We start from the raw sequence: 20,197 nt of genomic DNA, 5'->3' as shown, positions 1-20,197 counted from the left end.
GGGGGGGGGGGGGGGGGGGGGGGCACTGCATTTAGGGAAAATACAGCCCCCAATGGCTTTAAAACAGGGAGAGAGCGTTCCTACAAAAAAAATAAGCAATCCCTGTGGAAGTGTGACGAATTGGATCTTGGGCCAGATCCGAGCTGGTAGTGCAATAGGGCCCAAAGTCTCAATCCGTTCATTTCCAAAACCACCGAGGAAGAGGGGGGGAGATGATGTGGCCTGGTGCCCCCCCCCTTCTCTCTATCCAATCCTCGAGCTTCAGAGAATCCTTCACCCCAGAGGATTCCCTGAAGCGGGGAGGGATCTCACTCCCAAAACTCAGCAGGTGCCCTGGGGGGGCGAGGAATCTGCCTCCAAAACCCAACGAGACAGGCTGAGGTAGGGAATTGGCATCTACCTTGAGCGACTCGGACCCCTCTCAGCGTAGCAGCCCCTCGGGGGGGGCAACGCTTCTTCTCCAGCACAATCCACCACCGTGTCACCCCAGAAGGACCGTTTCCAGCCGTCTCCTCCACCCCAAACTGCCCCACTGAACCACCACCTCCTCCACGTTATTATCCCAGCATTCAAGCCTAGGGGAATCAGCTCGCAGAGCCACATCCCTTTAATTCCTACAACTAAAGGGCCGAAATCATGAGGTCGTCCTGCTTGGCAGGGCTGGTTACGTGCCCGGAGGGGGTGGAAGTCCGGATTTTATCAGTGGCCAAACACTCCTGGCTGCTCACTCCCGTGGGAGAGATGTCCATGAGTTCTCCAGATGAACTAAGGGGGAAAGAGGGTGAGACCGAGATGCCCGACGAAGGATCCGTTGAGCCTGCAAACAACCTGGGGGGTTTTGGGACTAAGTTGGGTTCGTATTGTGCCCTCAGAAGGATCTCCTGATCGCTGACGGACTTGGGCATCTCCGCAAAGTCACTGGAGCTGTCTGACACCATCATGCAGTAGATGTCCTGGAAGGAGCTGCTTTTGCTATCCAAATTAAAGAGGCTGTCTATGAATTCAGCAAATTCCAACACTTGGGGACTGGGAACGTCAGCCAGGCGGCCGTTTTGGAGGGATAACTCCTCCCGTGGGGCTAAGGAAACGCGGTCCCCTTCGCTGCTGGCCCCTTCCTCGCTGCAGCGGCGCTGAGGGGTGGTGCCACCGCTGTTGAGGACGTTGTCGGGGGCCTGGGTCTCCTGGGAGTGCTTGGAGAGGCTATCGGCGGCCAACAGCTCTGTCCGCGAGCTGAGGGAAGGGTTCTCCTCAGGGATAACAGGGTCTATGTAAAAGCAGTGCGTCTCGTCCTTCTCCATGACAGCATGGAGGCTGGGGGAGCCCCGGATGCTCCGAAACCCAGAGGAACGCCTCGAATCGAAGCTGTAGATGGATTCGTTGTCCGAGAGGCTCTCCATGGTCGCCAGAGGAGCGCGACGGTCCTGCAGCTCCACAGACAGACGTTCTTTTGTATCCAGGAGCAGCAGCTCCACGGGGTCTTTCTGCACAGGAGAAAGGGGCTTGGTCTCGTAAAACCCCTCCAAGCTAATTTCCGAATGGGACTTGCTCCTGCAATAAGAAATAAAATAAACAAGGTGAGGCTGCATCACCCCACAGAACCTCAGGCTGTCAGAGGAACCGAGACTTGGGCCTACAGCTCCTCACACACACCGAGGGCCCATCTTTGTTCTACAATGGCAAGAAACCACTTATCTCTCCCTCCTCCCAGCTGAAAATATTAAGTACAGTTTCTTCTCTCTGCAAACTCAGGTTCTTGCCCTTCTCCCTTTTCTCCTGGCTCAACGTCTTCCTTCTCCAGCACCATTTTCACCGAGGACCATGGTGAAAACGTGCAGCGCTTCTAACTGAAAGCGCCCAAAACAACAGTGCAAGTCTCCACACAGGCAGAAAAACCCACCCAACACCTCTGCATGACAGAGGATGGAGGCAAGAGAGGTCAAAGGACTTGCCTACAGTTCACCTACTTCTTTCTCCTCCTTTTCATGCACTGGAACCACTCTGATCTCCTGCCTTTCCCTCCTTCTCCACGCTGACAATCCCTATTTTACTAATACAGGAGGCTCTTGGAGCGTCGACCATGACCAATTCAGCTCCCACCTCAGGTAGCAGGCTTTAAAATAGGTTAAAAAGCAATTTACTCAGCTTAAAAACAAGTAAAGATCTTTAGAGACTCCACATTAAGACTTTAAAGGATGGGGCAGGCTCCTCCAGAGAGACATGGGGAAGGACACGGGGAAGGACACGGAGAAGGAGGTCCCCACATCCATCCAAAGCCTGGGATCAGCTGCAGCCAAATCAACAGCTCTAAAGACAAGAATTTAGGGAAATCTCTGGGAAAAGAGCCCGAGCTTGGGAGAGGACTGTTCCACCTGCCAAAAGGACATGATGGACAGGGAAAGGGTTACGATGAGGCCAATATTTGAGCCCTTTGGGATTTCAGTAGAGTAGAATTGACCCCAAAAGGAGGAGTTTGACACAGTGAACTGGCTCTAACCTCAAATTAAACACAACCAACCTCCAACTGTTCCCCCTCTAGCACCTCCCTTAAGCCTCTCTGCCCTCTCCCCCCCTTCCTTACCCTTTCATATCTCGGAATTTCCCCTCTGCTTTCACTCACCTCAAAGGGAAGCAGCTCCTTGGGTCTGCTCTGGCCGTGGCACAGAAACCACAGCTCCTGTCCCTGCTGCTCGACCTAGTTCATCTTCTCAGGCTTTCACAAACGTGGGCTGATCCCTGTTCCTGCTGTTTCATCCCAGCTGTGGGGCTGTCTCTAATCTCTCCTTCACTGTCTCTAAGCATTGGCTTTCTCTGTGACAAGAACTTTGTCATTTTTGTATTATTTGGCGGCTTATCTTCCTTCTGAATTCAAATCTCACTCGTGTTATCTCTCAAGGATAACTCAGCCGTCCATCTCTCAGCACAGCCCATCTCACACTGCCTCGTCCCACACACACACACACTGAGCTTCTTCCTGGCTCTCTCTAACTGAAATCTCCAGGGAAGTGCTTCCCTTGCAAAGAAATAATCCTCTCCCACCCCCAATTCTGCCTTCTGTTTCTTCTGACGCCTCAAATGTTACCTGAAGGTCTGCAAGCATCAGCTCCTAGAGGAAAGCTCTTTATGTACCTCACAAAGAACAAGCTCTTCTCCAACCCACTTTGTAAACCTTCTTGATGTTCCTTCACCTTTTGGCCTTTGCCACTGACGTTGGTGCTCGGTGGTGGTCAGCTTTCAGAAAACCACCCCTTCAGCACCCAGAACACATGCTTTTCCCCTGGACTGAGCCTCCTGCTCTTATCCTTCAGAATGAGGCCACCAACTCTCTCCCCTCCCATGTACCCATGTTCTCAGATTGTCCTGTTTATAATATTACACCCTAAAGTAGCTTTAATGCAGATATTTTTGAAAGCTTATGGCTTTCGCTTCTTCCCGGCTTTTGAGAATTACCATACAGGTTATCTTAGGGCACAAAAATAATAAAAAAAAACCCAGAAATTTGGCTGAAAAACGGCAAGCTGGGCCTTTACTCTTTCAGGGAACCCCCATTTGTCTGGATAAGGAGAAAAGGGAGTTTTTTTCTTGTAAATCCTCAACTTCTAGGTTCTTCTGACCTTGCTGCACTCCCAGATTCTTGAGCAATACAAAGGATTTCGCCCCCAACGTGACACAAAACATCCTGAAACTCAGTAAAAGCCCCCCAAAAGCAGCCCACGGATCTATCCTTTCCACAAACATGGATTGCAACATCCCAAGAGAAAAAGGACACATAAACCCAACAAATCCTTAAAAGAAATCAAAGGTATATTTTTACTTGGTACTGCTGTTCCTTCTGTCCACTGTGAGGGCTCCGGTTCCGATCTGCACCGAGGGTTCGCTGGGTAAGGGCTGACTCTGGAAGATCAACTCCGGGGTGAGATCCACCTCTGTAGGACTCACCATCACTTTGGCTGCAGAAAGTAAAGCTGTTTTCCCCTTGTTGTAGTTCTCCAAGACCTGTTTAAGGCAAGCAGAGGACCAGGAGCGTTTTACTGGAGAGAGAAGCTTTGCTCTTTTCAGCTCAGAACTTTCCCCACAGCTGGATTTGCTGCTGGTTTTTTTACCAATCCCTTCTGCAAAGGCAAGGTTTTGAGATAAAAGATTATATATCAATGAATTTTGACGTACTCTACGCTGTCAGAATGCCCTACTGGAAATCCAGTGGGGAGGTGACTGGTAGGATGCTGCAGGAGCAGTGGAGTCTTGGCTAAATCTCCACAGTGAGATCCAACTGGAGCACTGCATCCAGCTCTGGAGTCCTCAGCACAGAAGGACATGGAGCTGTTGGAACGAGTCCAGAGGAGGCCATGAAGATGCTGGGAGGGCTGGAGCCCCTCTGCTGAGAGGGGGGGCTGAGAAAGTTGAGGGGCTTCAGACTGGAGAAGAGAAGGCTCCGGGGAGACCTTCCAGCCCCTTCCAGTCCCTCCAGGAAAGCTGGGGAGGGACTCTGGATGAGGGAGGGGAGCCCTAGGAGGAGGGGGAAGGGTTTGACCCTGAAAGAGGGGAGATGGAGCTGAGATGTGGGGAAGAACTTCTTTGCTGTGAGGGTGGTGAGAGCCTGGCCCAAGTTGCCCCTAAAAGCTGCGGTTGCCCCATCCCTGGAGGGGTTCAAGGCCAGGTTGGAGGGGGCTTGGAGCAACCTGGGCTGGTGGGAGGTGTCCCTGCCCAGGGCAGGGGGTTGGAACTGGATGATCTTTAAGGTCTCTTCTGACCCAAACCATTCTGTGATTCTATGATTCATGGTGGAGCTGTGTAGCTGGGAACTGGAGCTTAGTGGCAGAGAACCAGTGTAAAACCATCACACACAAGCTCAGTCACCCTCCAGACTAACAGAGCAGCTTGGGTTCCACCTGAACTTCGGTCTGTAACGGGCAGCTTCTGAGAGAAGGAACCAAACACCACCCCATCTCATGTTATTATCACATTAAATTTGGAAAGAAGACCTGAGTCTGGGACTCTGGGAATTGGGACAGAGATTTACATTCCATTTCCAGACCTCCTTACATTCAACTCACGCCTGAGCGTGACTGGCCCCGAGCACAACCTTCTTCCTTCCTCCCCTCCAAAATAAACGCTCTTGTGTATTTGAACAACCAGCTCTCCTGGGCAAGGTCTATTTGTCCCGTGTACATAAAGGCCCATGACAAGGCACTCATTTAATTAGGACACAGGTGCAGCAGAGGGCCACAAAGATGATCAGAGGAATGGAGCACCTCTCCTATGAAGACAGGCTGAGGGAGCTGGGGTTGTTCAGCCTGGAGAAGAGAAGGCTCCGGGGAGACCTTCTAGTGGCCTTTCAATACCTGAAGGGTGCCTATAGAAGAGCTGGAGAAGGACTCTTTGCCAGGAGGTGTAATGATAGGACAAGGGGAAACGGTTTTAAATTGGAAGAAAAAAGATTCAGATTAGATCTCAGGAAGAAATTTTTTATTATGAGAGTGGTGAGACACTGGGACAGGTTGCCCAGGGAAGCTGTGGATGCCCCATCCCTGGAGGGGTTCAAGGCCAGGCTGGATGGGGCCTTGAGCAACCTGCTCTAGTGGGAGGTGTCCCTGCCCAGGGCAGGGGGGTTGGAACTTGATGATCTTTGAGGTCCCTTTCAACCCTAACCATTCTATGATTCTATGACACTAATTGCCCTTTGGATCCTAATTCTCTGCCTTACCTTGTTGAGCCCTTCCATGACCACGTAGGGGAGGTGTTCGTGCAGCATGGCGGGCGAGATGATCACTTCGTTAAACGCCTTGTTGTCCCCCCAGATAGCGAAGTACGTGGGATCCTCTTGCTCGCAGCAACTGGGAGAGGAGACAGGATGCCAACAGCAGGGAAAGGAGGGAGCAGGAGATGAAAGTGCAGCCCAACATTTTTGGCGGGCGAAAAGAAACAGCAGGTTGAAGAGACGGAAAAAGCAACAGGAGGAAAAACAGAGGGAGAAGATATTGAAGTACATGTTACTGCCGCTGCTTCACAACTCTGCACCAGCCAACAGTGACACGACTGTTCCTCTGTTCTGCCACCACAGACACAACCACTGTCACTGAGACAGCAAAAAAAAAATAATCATCTCCTTCATGGATGGGTTCCTGCCATTGGGAGACTTTTCCAAAAGGAAATTTCAACCTCCACCTACTGACTCAGGGTCACAGAGATGCTGGGAGGGCTGGAGCCCCTCTACTGGGAGGACAGGCTGAGAGAGTTGGGGGGTTCAGCCTGGAGAAGAGAAGGCTCTGGGGAGACCTTCAAGCCCTTTCCAGTCCCTCAAAGGGCTCCAGGAAAGCTGGGGAGGGACTCTGGATGAGGGAGGGGAGCCCTAGGAGGAGGGGGAAGGGTTTGACATTGAAAGAGGGACGATAGAGATGAGATCGGGGAGGAAATTGTTTGGTGTGAAGGTGTTGAGATGCTGGAACAGGTTGCCCCAAACAGTTGTGGCTGCCCCATCCCTGGAGGGGTTCAAGGCCAGGTTGGAGGGGGCTTGGAGCAACCTGCTCTGGTTGGAGGTGTCCCTGCCCAGGGCTGGAGGGTGGGACTGGATGGTCTTTAAGATCCCTTCCAACCCAAACCATTCTGTGATCCTACACCTCGGCAGCTCTGCGTGCACTCACCAGCACTGCTCAGCAGGATGGTTGTGCACCACGTGGATGATGCGGCCGGGGGGGTAGAGGGGGGTGCTGGCAGAGAGGGCAATAGTCAGGTCACTGGGATGGGTCCAGAGGCGATTACTCGTTACAGAGTTTTCTTCTGTCTCTTCAGGGAGCTCGGATTTGGGTATGCACTTGGTAGCACCCACAATGATTCGCCACTGCTCCACACGAGGGAGAATATTGAGAAGAGAAAAACATCAGTGAAAAGCAGAATCATCTCAGAAACATTATTGGTGGGTTTAAAACTCGATACCTAATATCAGAGAAGGAAAAAAACCAGTTTTTTTTGCCCCAATTGCTTAAATAACAGACCTAGAGAGAGATAACCCTGCCCAGAAAAGCTGTTTCTTCCTTTCCCTATTTTAACCTTTGAAGTGGCAAAATCTCATCCTTCCTTTTTTTTTTTTTTTTGCTAGAGGCTTTTGTAGAATTAGGGATCCAGAACAAGGCCAAATTTGTAACTCACTATCTTCCAGGATAAACAAGGTAGATGGAAGCTGAATTTTCAATGTACAAAAAATAAGTGAAAGACTATACAACAGACAGAATTTTGTTTTAGCCTTTCTTTATGCACTCAAAGAAATCCTAAAAACCCAGAAGTTCACCAAAAAACCCCCCTAAGCAACACAAAAACCACAGAATGCCAACACGAAAAGTAAATGTAAGCTCAGTTTTCTCCCTCTGCAGGTCATTTCTATAATATTTTCCCCCTAAAAATCTTAAATGTCTGCTGTTTTTTCCATCTCAGTTTAACGGTAAAGAAGCCTGATGAGGAACAACCTTCCACATTTCCCATCTCCAAACCATGAACTTGGCCTCGAACAGCACCACCCAGCAGCATCTATAAGCAGACAAGTGTGGTACTTGCTAGCCTGTTACCAGTTGTTACTGGCCAAGACAAGCTATAGCTGGAACACAGACTTCAAACCAGGCTCAGAGGAGATTTCCTGCTCGGTTATTTTAAACCTCTGATGGTGAACTACAGCCCCTGAGCCAGAATCATCACACAGGCTTCAAACAGAGCTCAGCCCTTTGCCCTGACCCCTCCAGCTGCCTTCCAGCTCTTGCCATCGCTCCTCTGGCTACCTAAATAGTAGTCACAGTGGCCTCAAAGGGCAGGAGAAGCTTGCAGTGTTGCTGTGTGAGACTAAAAGCTTACCATCTTCAGGTGTCTGTTAATCTTTCCTCTTACCTTTGGTTTGTTACTTCTTTGAAGAACATCCAGGAGCTGCCGGCGAAATCCCTCCAGCTGAGAGAGACCGATTCTGGGAAAAGAGGAAGATGTGTTTAGAGGAGCTGGGGACAAAACAGGACATCAGGGACACACAGCGCAGGAAAACAAGGAATTACGCCCAAAAAGATACTACAAGAAACGTGACAACTGCAGATCATTTCAGAGGGGGGTTGTGGCATCACCCAGGACCAGTAACTGGGGTTAAGAGGCCACAGGAAACCATCACAACTATAAAGAGGGATGAAGCATAGAAGCAGAATCAGCTCAGTGGACACAGATATGGGAGAGGTCAATGAACAGAGGAGGAGGGAGACGATGCAATCACAGAAAGAAGTGAGCAAGAAACAAGTATAGGATGGCACAGATAAAGTAGAAAGGTGGCAGAGAGCTATAAGACACCACTGAACAGATGACTGGATGGACAAGGTTGTCAGACAGGTCACCAAAGACTCCATTCAATACCATATCATAGATTCACAGAACAATATGGGGTTGGAAGGGACCTCTGGAGATCATCTCCTCCAACCCCCTGCCAGAGCAGGGCCACCCAGAGCAGGTCCCACAGCAACGTGTCCAGCTGGGGTTTGAATGTCTCCAGAGAAGGAGACTCCACCACCTCTCTGGGCAGCCTCTGCCAGGGCTCTGCCACCCTCAAAGTCAAGAAGTTCCTCCTCATGTTTAGGTGGAACTTCCTATGGTCCAGTTTGTGCCCATTTCCTCTTGTCCTGTCCCTGGGCACCACTGAGAAAAGCCTGGCCCCATCCTCCTGACACCCACCCTTTCAGTATTTATAGGTGTTGATCAGATCCCCCCTCAGCCTTCTCTTCTCCAGACTAAAAAGCCCCAAGTCCCTCAGCCTCTCCTCATAAGAGAGAAGCTCCAGGTCCCTCATCATCTTTGTAGCCTCTGCTGTCCCCTCTCCAGCAGTTCCCTGTCCTTCTGGAACTGGGGAGCCCAGAACTGGTCCCAGTGCTCCAGCTGGGGCCTCCCCAGGGCAGAGCAGAGGGGCAGGATGACCTCCCTCCACCTGCTGCTCACACTCTTCCTGATGCCCCCCAGGATGCCACTGGCCTTCTTGGCCACCAGGGCCCATTGCTGGCTCCTGGGCATCCTGTTGTCCACCAGGACTCCCAGGTCTTTCTCCTCAGAGCTGCTCTCCAGCAGGTCACCCCCAACCTGTCCTGGTGGGGATGGTTATTCCTCCCCACCATTTCGTACTTTCCCTCCCTCCCTCCCTCATCTTGTAGGCAGAAAAATATCACTATTTATGTGAGGTCACACAACAGGGCAGAAGGAGAAGTAAAACCCAGGTGGTCTGGCTCCTGGTTCTGCTGAACGGGGCATTGGACACAGCCCCCAGGAGAGGATGAGAGGTGAGAAATGCCAAGACAGAAGAAATGAGGAAGCTGGTTCAGAGATGGGAGATGATATGGAAGAGGTAATTCAGGGAAAAACGGTACAAAAATGAGATGACAGAACATCTAGTTCAGGGCAGAGCGTAAAGAGATTGGAGATAACAGGAGCCACCAGGAAGACGCCATTGACATGTGTTGGACACCACAATAAATATAATTATGAGAGACAGGATTTTCACGCTTTTCTTTCATACAGTCGGGGATATCCCTATAAAAAGGTATGTGAAACATGACTATAGGTGTCCAGGTGAAAGACACAGGGAAGTAGGAGGATAAGTAAGAAGGATACAAGGACAGGTAAGTGAGGAAACTAGAGACAGAGATGATTTAGGTGTTTCTGACAGGAAACAGGTGGCTTTGGGACAGAACAGCAGATATTCATCAAGAAATTGCGACACTTCTCAACTTGCCTGGGCACTAGATCTTTGCCAAGCACGACTGCAGTCACAAACTCTTTTGAATACTCCATGGCATCCTCACTGGAAGAGAAACAGGACCAAGCAGAAGCAAACAGTGTTTTCACTGGCAGCAAACTGCACCTCATTCCCAGTTTGTCACTGGTGTCTGCAAGGTTACCAAGGAGTGAACCAGGGTCAAAAAAACCACAACCTTTGTGTTTTGGGACTCACAACCTCCTAAAGAAAAGCCTGATATTCATTTCCCATGCCCCAAGCAATGTTATTTTCTGTATGATAGAGCTCATACAGAGCAGCTCCTTCGTCCTTACCTGCACATGGCTCTGAATATACTTGGAAAAGGAAGTTCTTTAACTTTTACCAACTTTTTAGAGTTCTCTGACTCTAAAACAACCTCATAACTTTTTTCCTGTAGTTTGGAAATGGCCAGGAGAGCAGATAGAAAGGAGAAGATACTCCACACTCTTGAGCCTACTCTAAAAAGACAGCATAGAACCAAGAGGGCCACTTTCTGCAGCGACCTGAGCACCAAGACAAGAGGGAATCGAGAGGTTTCCACTCTCTGAGCTGGTTCTGCAATCAGTTACCTTCCTAGAAATCATCTTCTGGGTCAGTCACCCCAGACAGATGTCACATTGCTGATCTAGAAATGACCCTGGGCACAAAATATAGTGCAATTAAAGCGTGGCAGAGGCACCTCCTTGAACTGAGACAGTTGAGGTGACACAGCATGGCCCAAGCTACTAAGGGATCTCAGGAGTGGAAGCTCTGAGCAGAAAGCTATAAAACCCTCACGAAACGTTCTGCAGAGCAATTAATCTACAGCTGCAGAAGAGGAGGGATTATTATCATAACAAGGCAGGCTAATGTCCAGATTCATTAGCAGGATGGTTTAAAACCCTCGGCTGCTCTTGGAACGTGATGCAGCGACCACCACCAGGAAGCTTCTGATGGTCCATAACTGCTTCCACGTGTCCCCATGGCATCCACCATGACTTAAAAAGACCTTATCTCACTTCACAGCAATTGAGCGTAATGGGTTTGTTTGGCTACCAGGTAAATAACACGGCCAGCAGGTCTGTTCCAATTTACAGTGGGAGGAATTCATCACACCTGCTCTTCAGCCATCTGAAATCCTCAGATTCCCCCTACAGCCAAGGGACAGAAACAGGCACCCAAGAAGCACGATCCCTCTGACCTATTTTAGGCACCCACTTTAGAATGCCAGAAATCACACCCCAGAAGTGCCAGCTGCTTTGTCAGGAGCCCAGACGATGAGATCAACTGCTGCAGACACCTACGTTTGGTCAAATATCTCCCTCATTGTACCCCTACTCACAGCACCAGATGGGGACAGAGCAGAGGAGGAGGAAACTGCACCCTCCTTCACTCAACTTGCATTTTCCACTAGTCAGGGTGAAATCAGAGCTATGGCCACCACCAACTAAGTCATAAACCAGAATATTTGGGACAGTGGCCACCTTTATACTGAACTATAACACAGAGCAAAGGCTGCCACCAACCCCCAGCTCCTATGGGCTGCCTTCTCCATTTTTCTACACCCTTCTCAGGGCAGAAATTTGTCTTTTATGGCTTCTCAGAGCATCGCAACCAGGATTTGCTCCAGCTACAATGACACCCACCCCCTGTGGTCCTCCTGCCCCAGCACCTACCTCAGCAGCCCACCTGGGGGGGAATAGGCAAAGCACTTCAGAGATGGGTACTGGGGGCGCAGGAGGAAGGACAGGATGGCAGCTGTGCCAGCACCCAGGGAATGACCAACCACAATCAGGCCGTAGTGTTTCGTTCCTCTTCCCTGAAAAATAAAAAAGAAACTTGAAATTGAGGTCAGACTGAAAGGAAAATCAACAAGCCCCAAAATCTGTGCCTTTTCCTAGTTGTCTTTCCTATACAGGAGCACTCCAGACTCCAGCTAACCAGCTCCTCCACTGGTGGAAACCAATGGGGGTATATCAGATTTTGAAATGGAAGCAGAGAAGGAAAAAGGAAAAGGGGAAAAAAAAAGGAAAAGGGGGAAAAAAAAGGAAAAGGGGGAAAAAAAAGGAAAAGGGGGAAAAAAGGAAAAGGGGAAAAAAAAGGAAAAGGGGAAAAAAAAGGAAAAGGGGAAAAAAAAAGGAAAAGGGGAAAAAAAGGAAAAGGGGAAAAAAAAAGGAAAAGGGGAAAAAAAAGGAAAAGGGGAAAAAAAAGGAAAAGGGAAAAAAAGAAAGAAAGAAAGAAAGAAAAAGGAGATTTACACAAGCATTGGGAGTTATTTAGGATTTGAGATAAGCCTTTTGCTCCTCTTCAACTCTGACACAGCCTTCTGATAACATCTGAATCCAGGCTCACCCATCTGAGGTCACCTCGGTTCTAGAAATGATTTGCTTTCATTCATTCCACCACTCGTGCAGGCTGAAAAACCCAAACCCTAACCAGCACTTTGAATGCTAGTCCTCTGAGTCTGGATGCTCTCAACAACCACTCAAGCAATTTAGAGACACAGCTATTCCCTAACGTATTCCCAGAGGGCCAGGCACGGCTCAGAACCCACAAATTCATTACATAAACATTTTAAAAGTTTGTTTTGTTTTTCTAGAGCTCTGCCAGGCTTTATATGGGGAGAGAGAGTCCAGTATCTGACTCTCCATGGCCCCAGATGACCACAGCAGTGGCTAAAGCTGGATTTCTACCTAAGATGAGAGAACACAGAGAAGATAAGATCAGGCCACAAGAATTTAAGCTCTATCTTTGTGTCTTTTTCCTTCTCAAGACCACCCCTAAGCCACTGTCATGCCTGTTCCATCACTGAGGTGAACGCCAGGGGAGAATTAAGACTTTACACTCCTCACTTTTTTACAGTTTTTCCCTCAACATCTGCTGCTCACAACTGACAGAGACAAGATACTGTGCTAGATGAACCTTCGGTGGGACATTTATGTTCTGGCCATGCCACATTTTCAGATATTCCTCAAAGTTCAGCTTCAGGCAGTACTTAATTTTCTATAGCCAAGCCATCTCCTATTAATCAAGCTCTCTCTCCATCCCTGTGGGTCAGGACCAGCCAGTTACGTTATTTTTCATTAATTAGAAGGTGGAGCCACCGTACATACAGCCACCTTCAAACAGAATATGGTACTTATTACCCCACACAGGAGACAACCAAAGCTTAGAGCTCCCAATATCACCACATCCTTACCGGTCAGGCAGTGACTGAGCTCTACAGGACACCAGGAGAAAACTCCTCATGGATAACAGCTCACTTAATGAGAGCAATTTGCACTTTCTGGGCAGTGAGGAATAAAATACTGTATAAAGAAATCAGATGCCTACGTAGAGCTCCCTGTATCTACCAAACATCATAAGGGTTTAGCGTTGAGTGGTCTCACACTCGAGTTTCTGGGAATCACTGAGGATTTTATCCCTCTTTTCCTTCTCCCTTGAGCTATTTCTAATTTCCCATGAGCACCACCCAGGCCAAGGCATTTTTTAGGTGTGGGATAAGCACAACTGTCTGCTAAACAGGAGATCAGGCAGTTCAGAAGTTCCCTACCCAACGGGGACATAAACTGAGCTATTAACTGACACATAAACCAAGGTAAGCTGCTTCCTAACGTCTCTCTCGGGCTCTCTGATAGCTCCCTGTCACAAGAAAAGCACACAGGCAAACAGTCAGCACAGCATCCCATCGTTGTCTCCAAAGAGAATCTCCATAGAGATGGGATTTTAGTTCCTGTTGATTTGTTTTTAATGTTCCCTGTCCTGCCTTTGCCACCGAATGGGACTTCCTGCCTCAGCTCTGCCAGAGTTAAAAAAAAAAAAAAAGAAGAAAGGAAGGAATAAGTGGTTTCAAAATAAAAAAGCCTTAGGGGGATGAGTAACTCGTTGCCTGTCTGGCAATCCAGAGGGATAGGAATTGAAGGAAGATTTGAGCAATTAGTACAACAGATTCAGTGTTTTAGGGAAATCTCATCTTCTGTACAGCCTGCAAGGCTAGAGGAAAACTAATACTCACTAAATCTCGTCCAAAAGCTTGAGAAAGCACCATTTCTTGCTCCAATTTCTTCTTGATGTACTCAGCAGAGAGCACCATTCCCTGAGGGAAACACGAAGACAGGAAACAGGATGTAAAACGGCTGCGGATGAGCCCAAATCTAAATATTTAGCAGACACTGTAGTGCCCTGAATGTTGTATAAGCTCTGGAGTGACACACAGCATGGGCCAGGCTTGAGGAAAAAAACAAACACTGACTCCACTCCACATTAAGGACCAGACTTCATTAGGAAGATGTCTCGGCTCACTGATTACCAGAGCCCCAAACTGGTTTAGAAGTAATGACAGCTCTTAAATTAAGATAATACTCAAAGGCCCTATTCCTGGGCTCACGGTGCAAAGTCTAGAGGAAAATAAAAAAAGCAACACAAAGCCATTTCTTAAACATAAGGTTGTGCATCTGGTAGGTCAGCAGATCCTGGGACCCGCAGTAGAATGGAGAAACCAACTCTGATTTTCTGCATGTCACTGCCTTAACTGCAAAATCACACTCTGTGAAATAATATAAATATGTGAATAAAAGCATGAAAAAGCCTAACAAGTTCACAGGGAAAATAATACAAACCCCAAGACACCACTGGAGGGAGAAAAAAGTGGCAGCAGAGTTATTGAGGACTGGAGACAGCGGCAACTACGAAGAGGATTCAGCTCTCAAAGGACATTAATCCCAAATTATGAACAGTTTTTATTCACTAGAAGTTAAGAACTGCTGGAAGATGGGAAATAAGCTGAGAGTCTGGGTTCTAAACATTTATCCTCTGCTGATGGCCAACGGGATGAGGTTCAACAAGGCCAAGTGCTGGGTCCTGCACTTGGGTCACAACATCCCCATCCAATGCTACAGGCTGGGGGCAGAGGGGCTGGAGCTGCCTGGCTGAAAAGGACCTGGAGGTGTTGGTCAACATGAGCCAGCAGTGTGCCCAGGTGGCCACAAAGGCCAACAGCATCCTGGCCTGTGTCAGGAACAGTGTGGGAGGTGATTGTCCCCCTGTACTGAGCACTGGTGAGGCCCCACCTTGAGTGCTGTGTGCAGTTTTGGTTCCCTCACCACAAAAAAAGACAAAACAAGGGGCTAGAGCAGGTCCAGAGAAGGGCAACGGAGCTGGTGAGGGGTCTGGAGCACAAGTCTTGTGAGGAGAGGCTGAGGGAGCTGGGGGTGTTCAGCCTGGAGAAGAGGAGGCTGAGGGGAGACCTTATTGCTCTCTCCAACTCCCTGAAAGGAGGGTGTAGCCAGGGGGGGGTCGGTCTCTTCTCCCAGGGAACAAGCGATGGGCCAAGAGGAAATGGCCTCAAGTTGCACCAAGGGACATTTAGGATGGATATCAGGAATTTTTTTACACTGAAAGGGTTCTTAAGCCTTGGAATGGGCTGCCCAGGGCAGTGGTTGAGGCACCATCCCTGGAGGGATTGAAAAGCCGGGCAGACATAGTGCTTAGGGACATGATTTAGTGATGGTTTTTATCAGAGTTAGGTTGATGGTTGGACCAGATGATCTTAAAGGTCCCTTCCAACCCGGACAATTCTATGATTCTGTGATGGCTGCATTCAAAGGGCGTTTCTCCCTCTGTGTAAGAGCTACAAAGGCTGAAAACCAGGATGAATGTCGTTAAACAGGAATCACCTTTTTATAATTTATAATTACAGACCTCAAATAATTCACATTGGGTTGGCTAAAAAACCAGTGAAGCTCATGCCCTCTGCTATGTTCCACTCCAGCCCTGCCTCAAAACAGTTTTAAGCACAAAGCAAACGTCACTGATCACCGTTTAATCGCACAGACGTAAAAGAATTCAAGGCCCTCGCAAAAAAAGCAAAGAAACGCGGAATTTTTCAAAGTCCTCAATATCAAACGCACCATCAAACCCAACGTGAGGGCTGAAGAGAATGAGGAGGACATGGGAAATGGGACATCTGTAACGTTGGTGTCGTTATCAAAAAGCAGATGCTGGGGTTATTTGGTGCCTGTGTTCAGATCTCCCTGCCGCATCCCAAAGAGTCTCCATTTCCCACTCTAATGAGAAGCGAATGGCAGACAACTTCTCTACATTTCCAACGTGAATTTGGGCTTCTATTTTTAAAAAGCCTGACCTAAATCCATGGTGATATTACTAATGGGCTGTTAGTCAGCCTCATAGCTATATTTTTGATAATTGCAGTATATTCTAATACAGACAGTGATTTTAATATTACGGAACAAGATTTTTATCACTGCAAAGTTACTTTCCCTTAAAGCAGACGCTGTTTCAGAAGTTTCAAATTAATGAAACTATCTGGGCTTAATTTTCCAACCTCACAGGGAAATAACCACACAGGTTGGAGACCCAGGAAAAGTGAAATGGAAATATTCTGTATCACTTTGCAGTTTGAAGGCGCAAAACTGCTCTGCGATGGTTGAATTGGGTGTGTAAGAACTTAGAATGAGGGGATCTGTTTGGTAGAGAAAAGGGCTGGAAAGATCTTACTGAGGTTTCTATCAAACTGGTGAGAGGTGGTATCATGGCAGAGGTTTCTGGGCTTCCGTACAACAGATAATTCTTCTCATCCCAGCTGGTTCAACACCATAAAACAAACCTCCATAACGTTATTATTTTAGTAGTTTTATTCTATGCAGGTTCACCAGAATTAAGTATGGATTCATGCCCATGACTTATGATTATTAGCAGGTGGAGGGAGGTCATCCTGCCCCTCTGCTCTGCCCTGGGGAGGCCCCAGCTGGAGCACTGGGACCAGTTCTGGGCTCCCCAGTTCCAGAAGGACAGGAAACTGCTGGAGAGGGGACAGCAGAGGCTACAAAGATGATGAGGGACCTGGAGCATCTCTCTGCTGAGGAAAGGCTGAGGGACTTGGGGCTTTTTAGTCTGGAGAAGAGAAGGCTGAGGGGGGATCTGATCAACACCTATAAATACTGAAAGGGTGGGTGTCAGGAGGATGGGGCCAGGCTTTTTCAGTGGTGCCCGGGGACAGGACAAGAGGAAATGGGCACAAACTGGACCATAGGAAGTTCCATCTAAACATGAGGAGGAACTTCTTTGCTGTGAGGGTGGCAGAGCCCTGGCAGAGGCTGCCCAGAGAGGTGGTGGAGTCTCCTTCTCTGGAGACATTCAAACCCCACCTGGACACGTTCCTGTGGGACCTGCTCTGGGTGGCCCTGCTCTGGCAGGGGGTTGGAGGAGATGATCTCCAGAGGTCCCTTCCAACCCCACAGCATTCTGGGATTCTGTGATTTTTAAATTAACTTTGTGTGGATTTTATTTCAAACACAGCAAAGCCAGATTGTTTTTGCAATTAATTTCCCCCTAGGGATTGTCAAATTCCCTTTGTTTTGTTTTTTTTTTTGGCATGCTAACCCATAAACCTTAGTTACAGCCATGGTTTTTTGATCCAAAATAGCTCAGAATACCTCAGAAAGCTAATATATACATTTGAATTGTGGCATTCGAGGCAAATCAGGGAATCAATGGCTTTCAGCTGCAGAATGGGGCGGGAGCGATAAGAAAAGCTCACCTAAAAATCAAGAGTTTGAATTTGTAGGATGTTTGATGGACGTGGTGTGAGGCCCTGGTGGAGAGAAGAGGCCACACCAACACCCACGAAACGGAATCGGCACGAAAAGTAACAAATCAAACAACTTCCTGGAAGCTCCTGAACAGCCAAATAGTTTTCTCCAAATTAAATGTTAAGCGTTAGCAAGATACTTCATTTATTTTTTGCATTAAAGTTGACTTCTGGACATGAAAAATGCATTAAGACAGACATCTTTAAATTCTATTATCTCTACTAGTTTCCCTCGGGAATCAACAGTATATTATTGTCTGAAGATTGGTATCGATAATAATTTGAGATAAAGCTATATTTCCGTACTAGTAACAATCCAAAAAGAAATAACACAAAGGCCAAATAAAACCTCAACATAGAACAAAGGGAATGATTTGATAATATTTCATATAAGTCACCGGCATATTAATATTTTCACATAAAGATCAAAAGAAAAAGGCAACTTTTGCAGGGACTAGCTTTTCTGCACATTAAAAATAGAACAGCCTGGAGAAGAGAAGGCTCCGGGGAGACCTTCCAGCCCCTTCCAGTCCCTAAAGAAGGGGGGCTCCAGGAGAGATGGGGAGGGACTCTGGATGAGGGAGGGGAGCCCTAGGAGGAGGGGGAAGGGTTTGACACTGGAAGAGGGGAGATGGAGCTGAGCTGTGGGGAAGAACTTGTTTGGTGTGAGGGTGGTGAGAGCCTGGCCCAGGTTGCCCAGAGAAGCTGTGGCTGCCCCATCTCTTGAGGGGTTCAAGGGCAGGTTGGAGGGGGCTTGGAGCAACCTGGGCTGGTGGGAGGTGTCCCCCCATCATGGAACTGGATGGGCTTTAAGGTCCCTTCCAACCCAACCCATTCTGTGATTCTCTGATTCTCTAACAAATTCCCTTTGGTTTCCTTTTACCTTCTGTTCTTGGTGCAATCTGTTGATCACATTGATTGGGCAAAGTAATTTTGAGCTTAATTACTACAAAGCCAGACGAACAGCAGAAATAATGCTTCAGGAGCCTTAAACAAATCGTAAGTATTCACAGAGCTAAGTATCAGTTGACAAAATACTCCCTCATTTATCTACATTTTGGCAACTTGTCCTATGCAATTCCCAGGTTAATTTTCTGATACGGGGGTAAACGAAGGAAAATACCCATTATCCAAAGAGCAGGCAGACAATATTATTTTCAAAAATCATCTTAGAACTCAGGGCGTGGGTCATTATTTGCTGATCTGGGGCAAAGGCTGGCTCTAGAGTAAATTGAATTTAGCGAGATCGTTCTGCAGACACATGGCATCAGCCTCATTACACAGACCCAAGTCCTGCCAGGAGCCTTTTCTGAGGTTCAAGGGTCCGTCCCTGCTGTAAACTGAATTTTAAACACGTTCTCAGGGTTTGATGGCAAATTCTGAAAAGGTCATTGGAAGAAAAAAATAAAGAAGTAATTTGAAGGACTCCAAGCATTTCCTTGTAGGTCTTCGCAGATGGCCTCTACGGTTTCGTTTTTGCTAATTGGATGGGGTTTTTAATTACAGACATAGTGATTTTAACTGTTACAACTAAGGCTGTTATTTTAACATCTCAAATCCATTTCACCACAAGCTTGTAACACCCTTCTCAAAAGCATCCTAAGCATTTAAGATCACTTTTTTTGGCCTATAATTAAAAAGTCAAACCAGAAAAAGAAGCGGGTGGTTTTTTAGTTTTGGGTTTGTTTTCTATTCTTTTTTTTACACACCTTGTGTCCCAGCCACGTTCCGTGGTGACCCTCAACTGGAAGGCGCTCTGCATCCCCAGTGAGGTCAGTCAGGGCATCCTGGAAGAGGAGAAATCACCACGTTTTGGGTAAAAGTCAAACAAAAAGTGTTGAGTCAGGAAGGGCTCAGACCCTCCTGAAAGTTTGCCGGGGTGGCCAAAGGCATGTGAGGCCACTGGAAGGGGGTGTGTGGCCACTGCAGGGGGCACTTACTTTTGGAGAGAGAGTTCCTCGGATACTAATGACCACCTTCTTCTTCTCATGGTCCACAGCCACATAGAAAGGCGTTTCATAGACCTGGAAAAGATCCACTGCTGTAACAATCAGGCAGGACATTCCTGCTTAATTTTTTCTCCCCATTCAGGGAAAAGGAAGCAGAGCAGCGTGACAGGTTATGCCTTATGGGTAAAAACTCCTCTGAATGATCTGATTTTTGGCAGGAGCAAATATTTCTGTCCAAGTGGCAGAATTTCTTGATGGAGAAATAAGATAGGAAGTTCTAGGGTCAGGAAAAAAAAAAAAAAAAAAAAGGCTTAAGTTTCCTTCTTTGTCCCACTACACTTGGAAGCTGGTAAATCCCATTAGGAAGGGCCCCAAATATGAAGGGGGTGGCAGGTTCTCCTTACTGCGTCGTGACAAGAGGTGTAAACAATGTCCACTGAGGTCATGTTCTCATCCAAGAAGTGGCGCCGGATGGCGATGGCATTGCAGCCACAGCAATTGTCCTCTTCGATGGTGACACTCGGGGCGTAGCGGGGACGGGAAGGACAGAGACAGCAACACCTGCAGAAGGAAAAAAATTCAGTTTTGAGGCAAAGAGGAAGGAGGAAGAGACCGGTTTTACAGAGTGAGATATCTGGAGATAAGGGAAAGGCAGACCCTGCACGTCACACCAGGAGTGATTTCCTTCCCTCGCAGGAGTTCTTGGACCAAACAGAGCAAAACTTATGTATCAACATAGAATCATAGAATCATTGAGGTTGGAAGAGACCCTTGGGATCATTGAGTCCAACCATCTCCCCTACTCTACAAAGTCCTCCCCTACACCATGTCCCTCAGCACTGCATCTAAACGGCCCTTAAACACAGCCAGGGATGGGGACTCCACCCCCTCCCTGGGCAG

General features: G+C 47.9%; 1 protein-coding gene across 10 annotated transcripts in view; it reads right to left on the bottom strand.

The window, feature by feature from the left end:
* Positions 1-25: 25 nt before the first annotated feature.
* DAGLA (diacylglycerol lipase, alpha) overlaps positions 26-20,197 on the bottom strand; it is a 76,171-nt gene continuing 55,999 nt past the window's right edge. For 6 of the 10 annotated variants that reach the window (XM_014948809.1, XM_014948808.1, XM_014948807.1 and 3 more), the window contains 11 exons: positions 19,702-19,858; positions 19,289-19,372; positions 19,058-19,135; positions 13,755-13,835; positions 11,416-11,558; positions 9,737-9,805; positions 7,870-7,942; positions 6,639-6,835; positions 5,702-5,831; positions 3,812-3,993; positions 26-1,548 (listed from right to left, as the gene is read on the bottom strand). In XM_014948809.1, coding sequence (XP_014804295.1) covers positions 621-1,548; positions 3,812-3,993; positions 5,702-5,831; positions 6,639-6,835; positions 7,870-7,942; positions 9,737-9,805; positions 11,416-11,558; positions 13,755-13,835; positions 19,058-19,135; positions 19,289-19,372; positions 19,702-19,858 — 2,122 coding nt within the window. In that variant the 3' untranslated portion in view covers positions 26-620. The remainder of the gene's footprint in view (positions 1,549-3,811; positions 3,994-5,701; positions 5,832-6,638; positions 6,836-7,869; positions 7,943-9,736; positions 9,806-11,415; positions 11,559-13,754; positions 13,836-19,057; positions 19,136-19,288; positions 19,373-19,701; positions 19,859-20,197) is intronic. The other 4 variants (XM_014948804.1, XM_014948805.1, XM_014948803.1 and 1 more) reach the window with 1 other exon arrangement.

Source organism: Calidris pugnax, unplaced genomic scaffold, assembly GCF_001431845.1.
Source record: "Calidris pugnax isolate Ruff unplaced genomic scaffold, ASM143184v1 scaffold107, whole genome shotgun sequence".
Taxonomy (NCBI): domain Eukaryota; kingdom Metazoa; phylum Chordata; class Aves; order Charadriiformes; family Scolopacidae; genus Calidris; species Calidris pugnax.
This window is presented reverse-complemented; position numbering and strand designations above follow the sequence as displayed.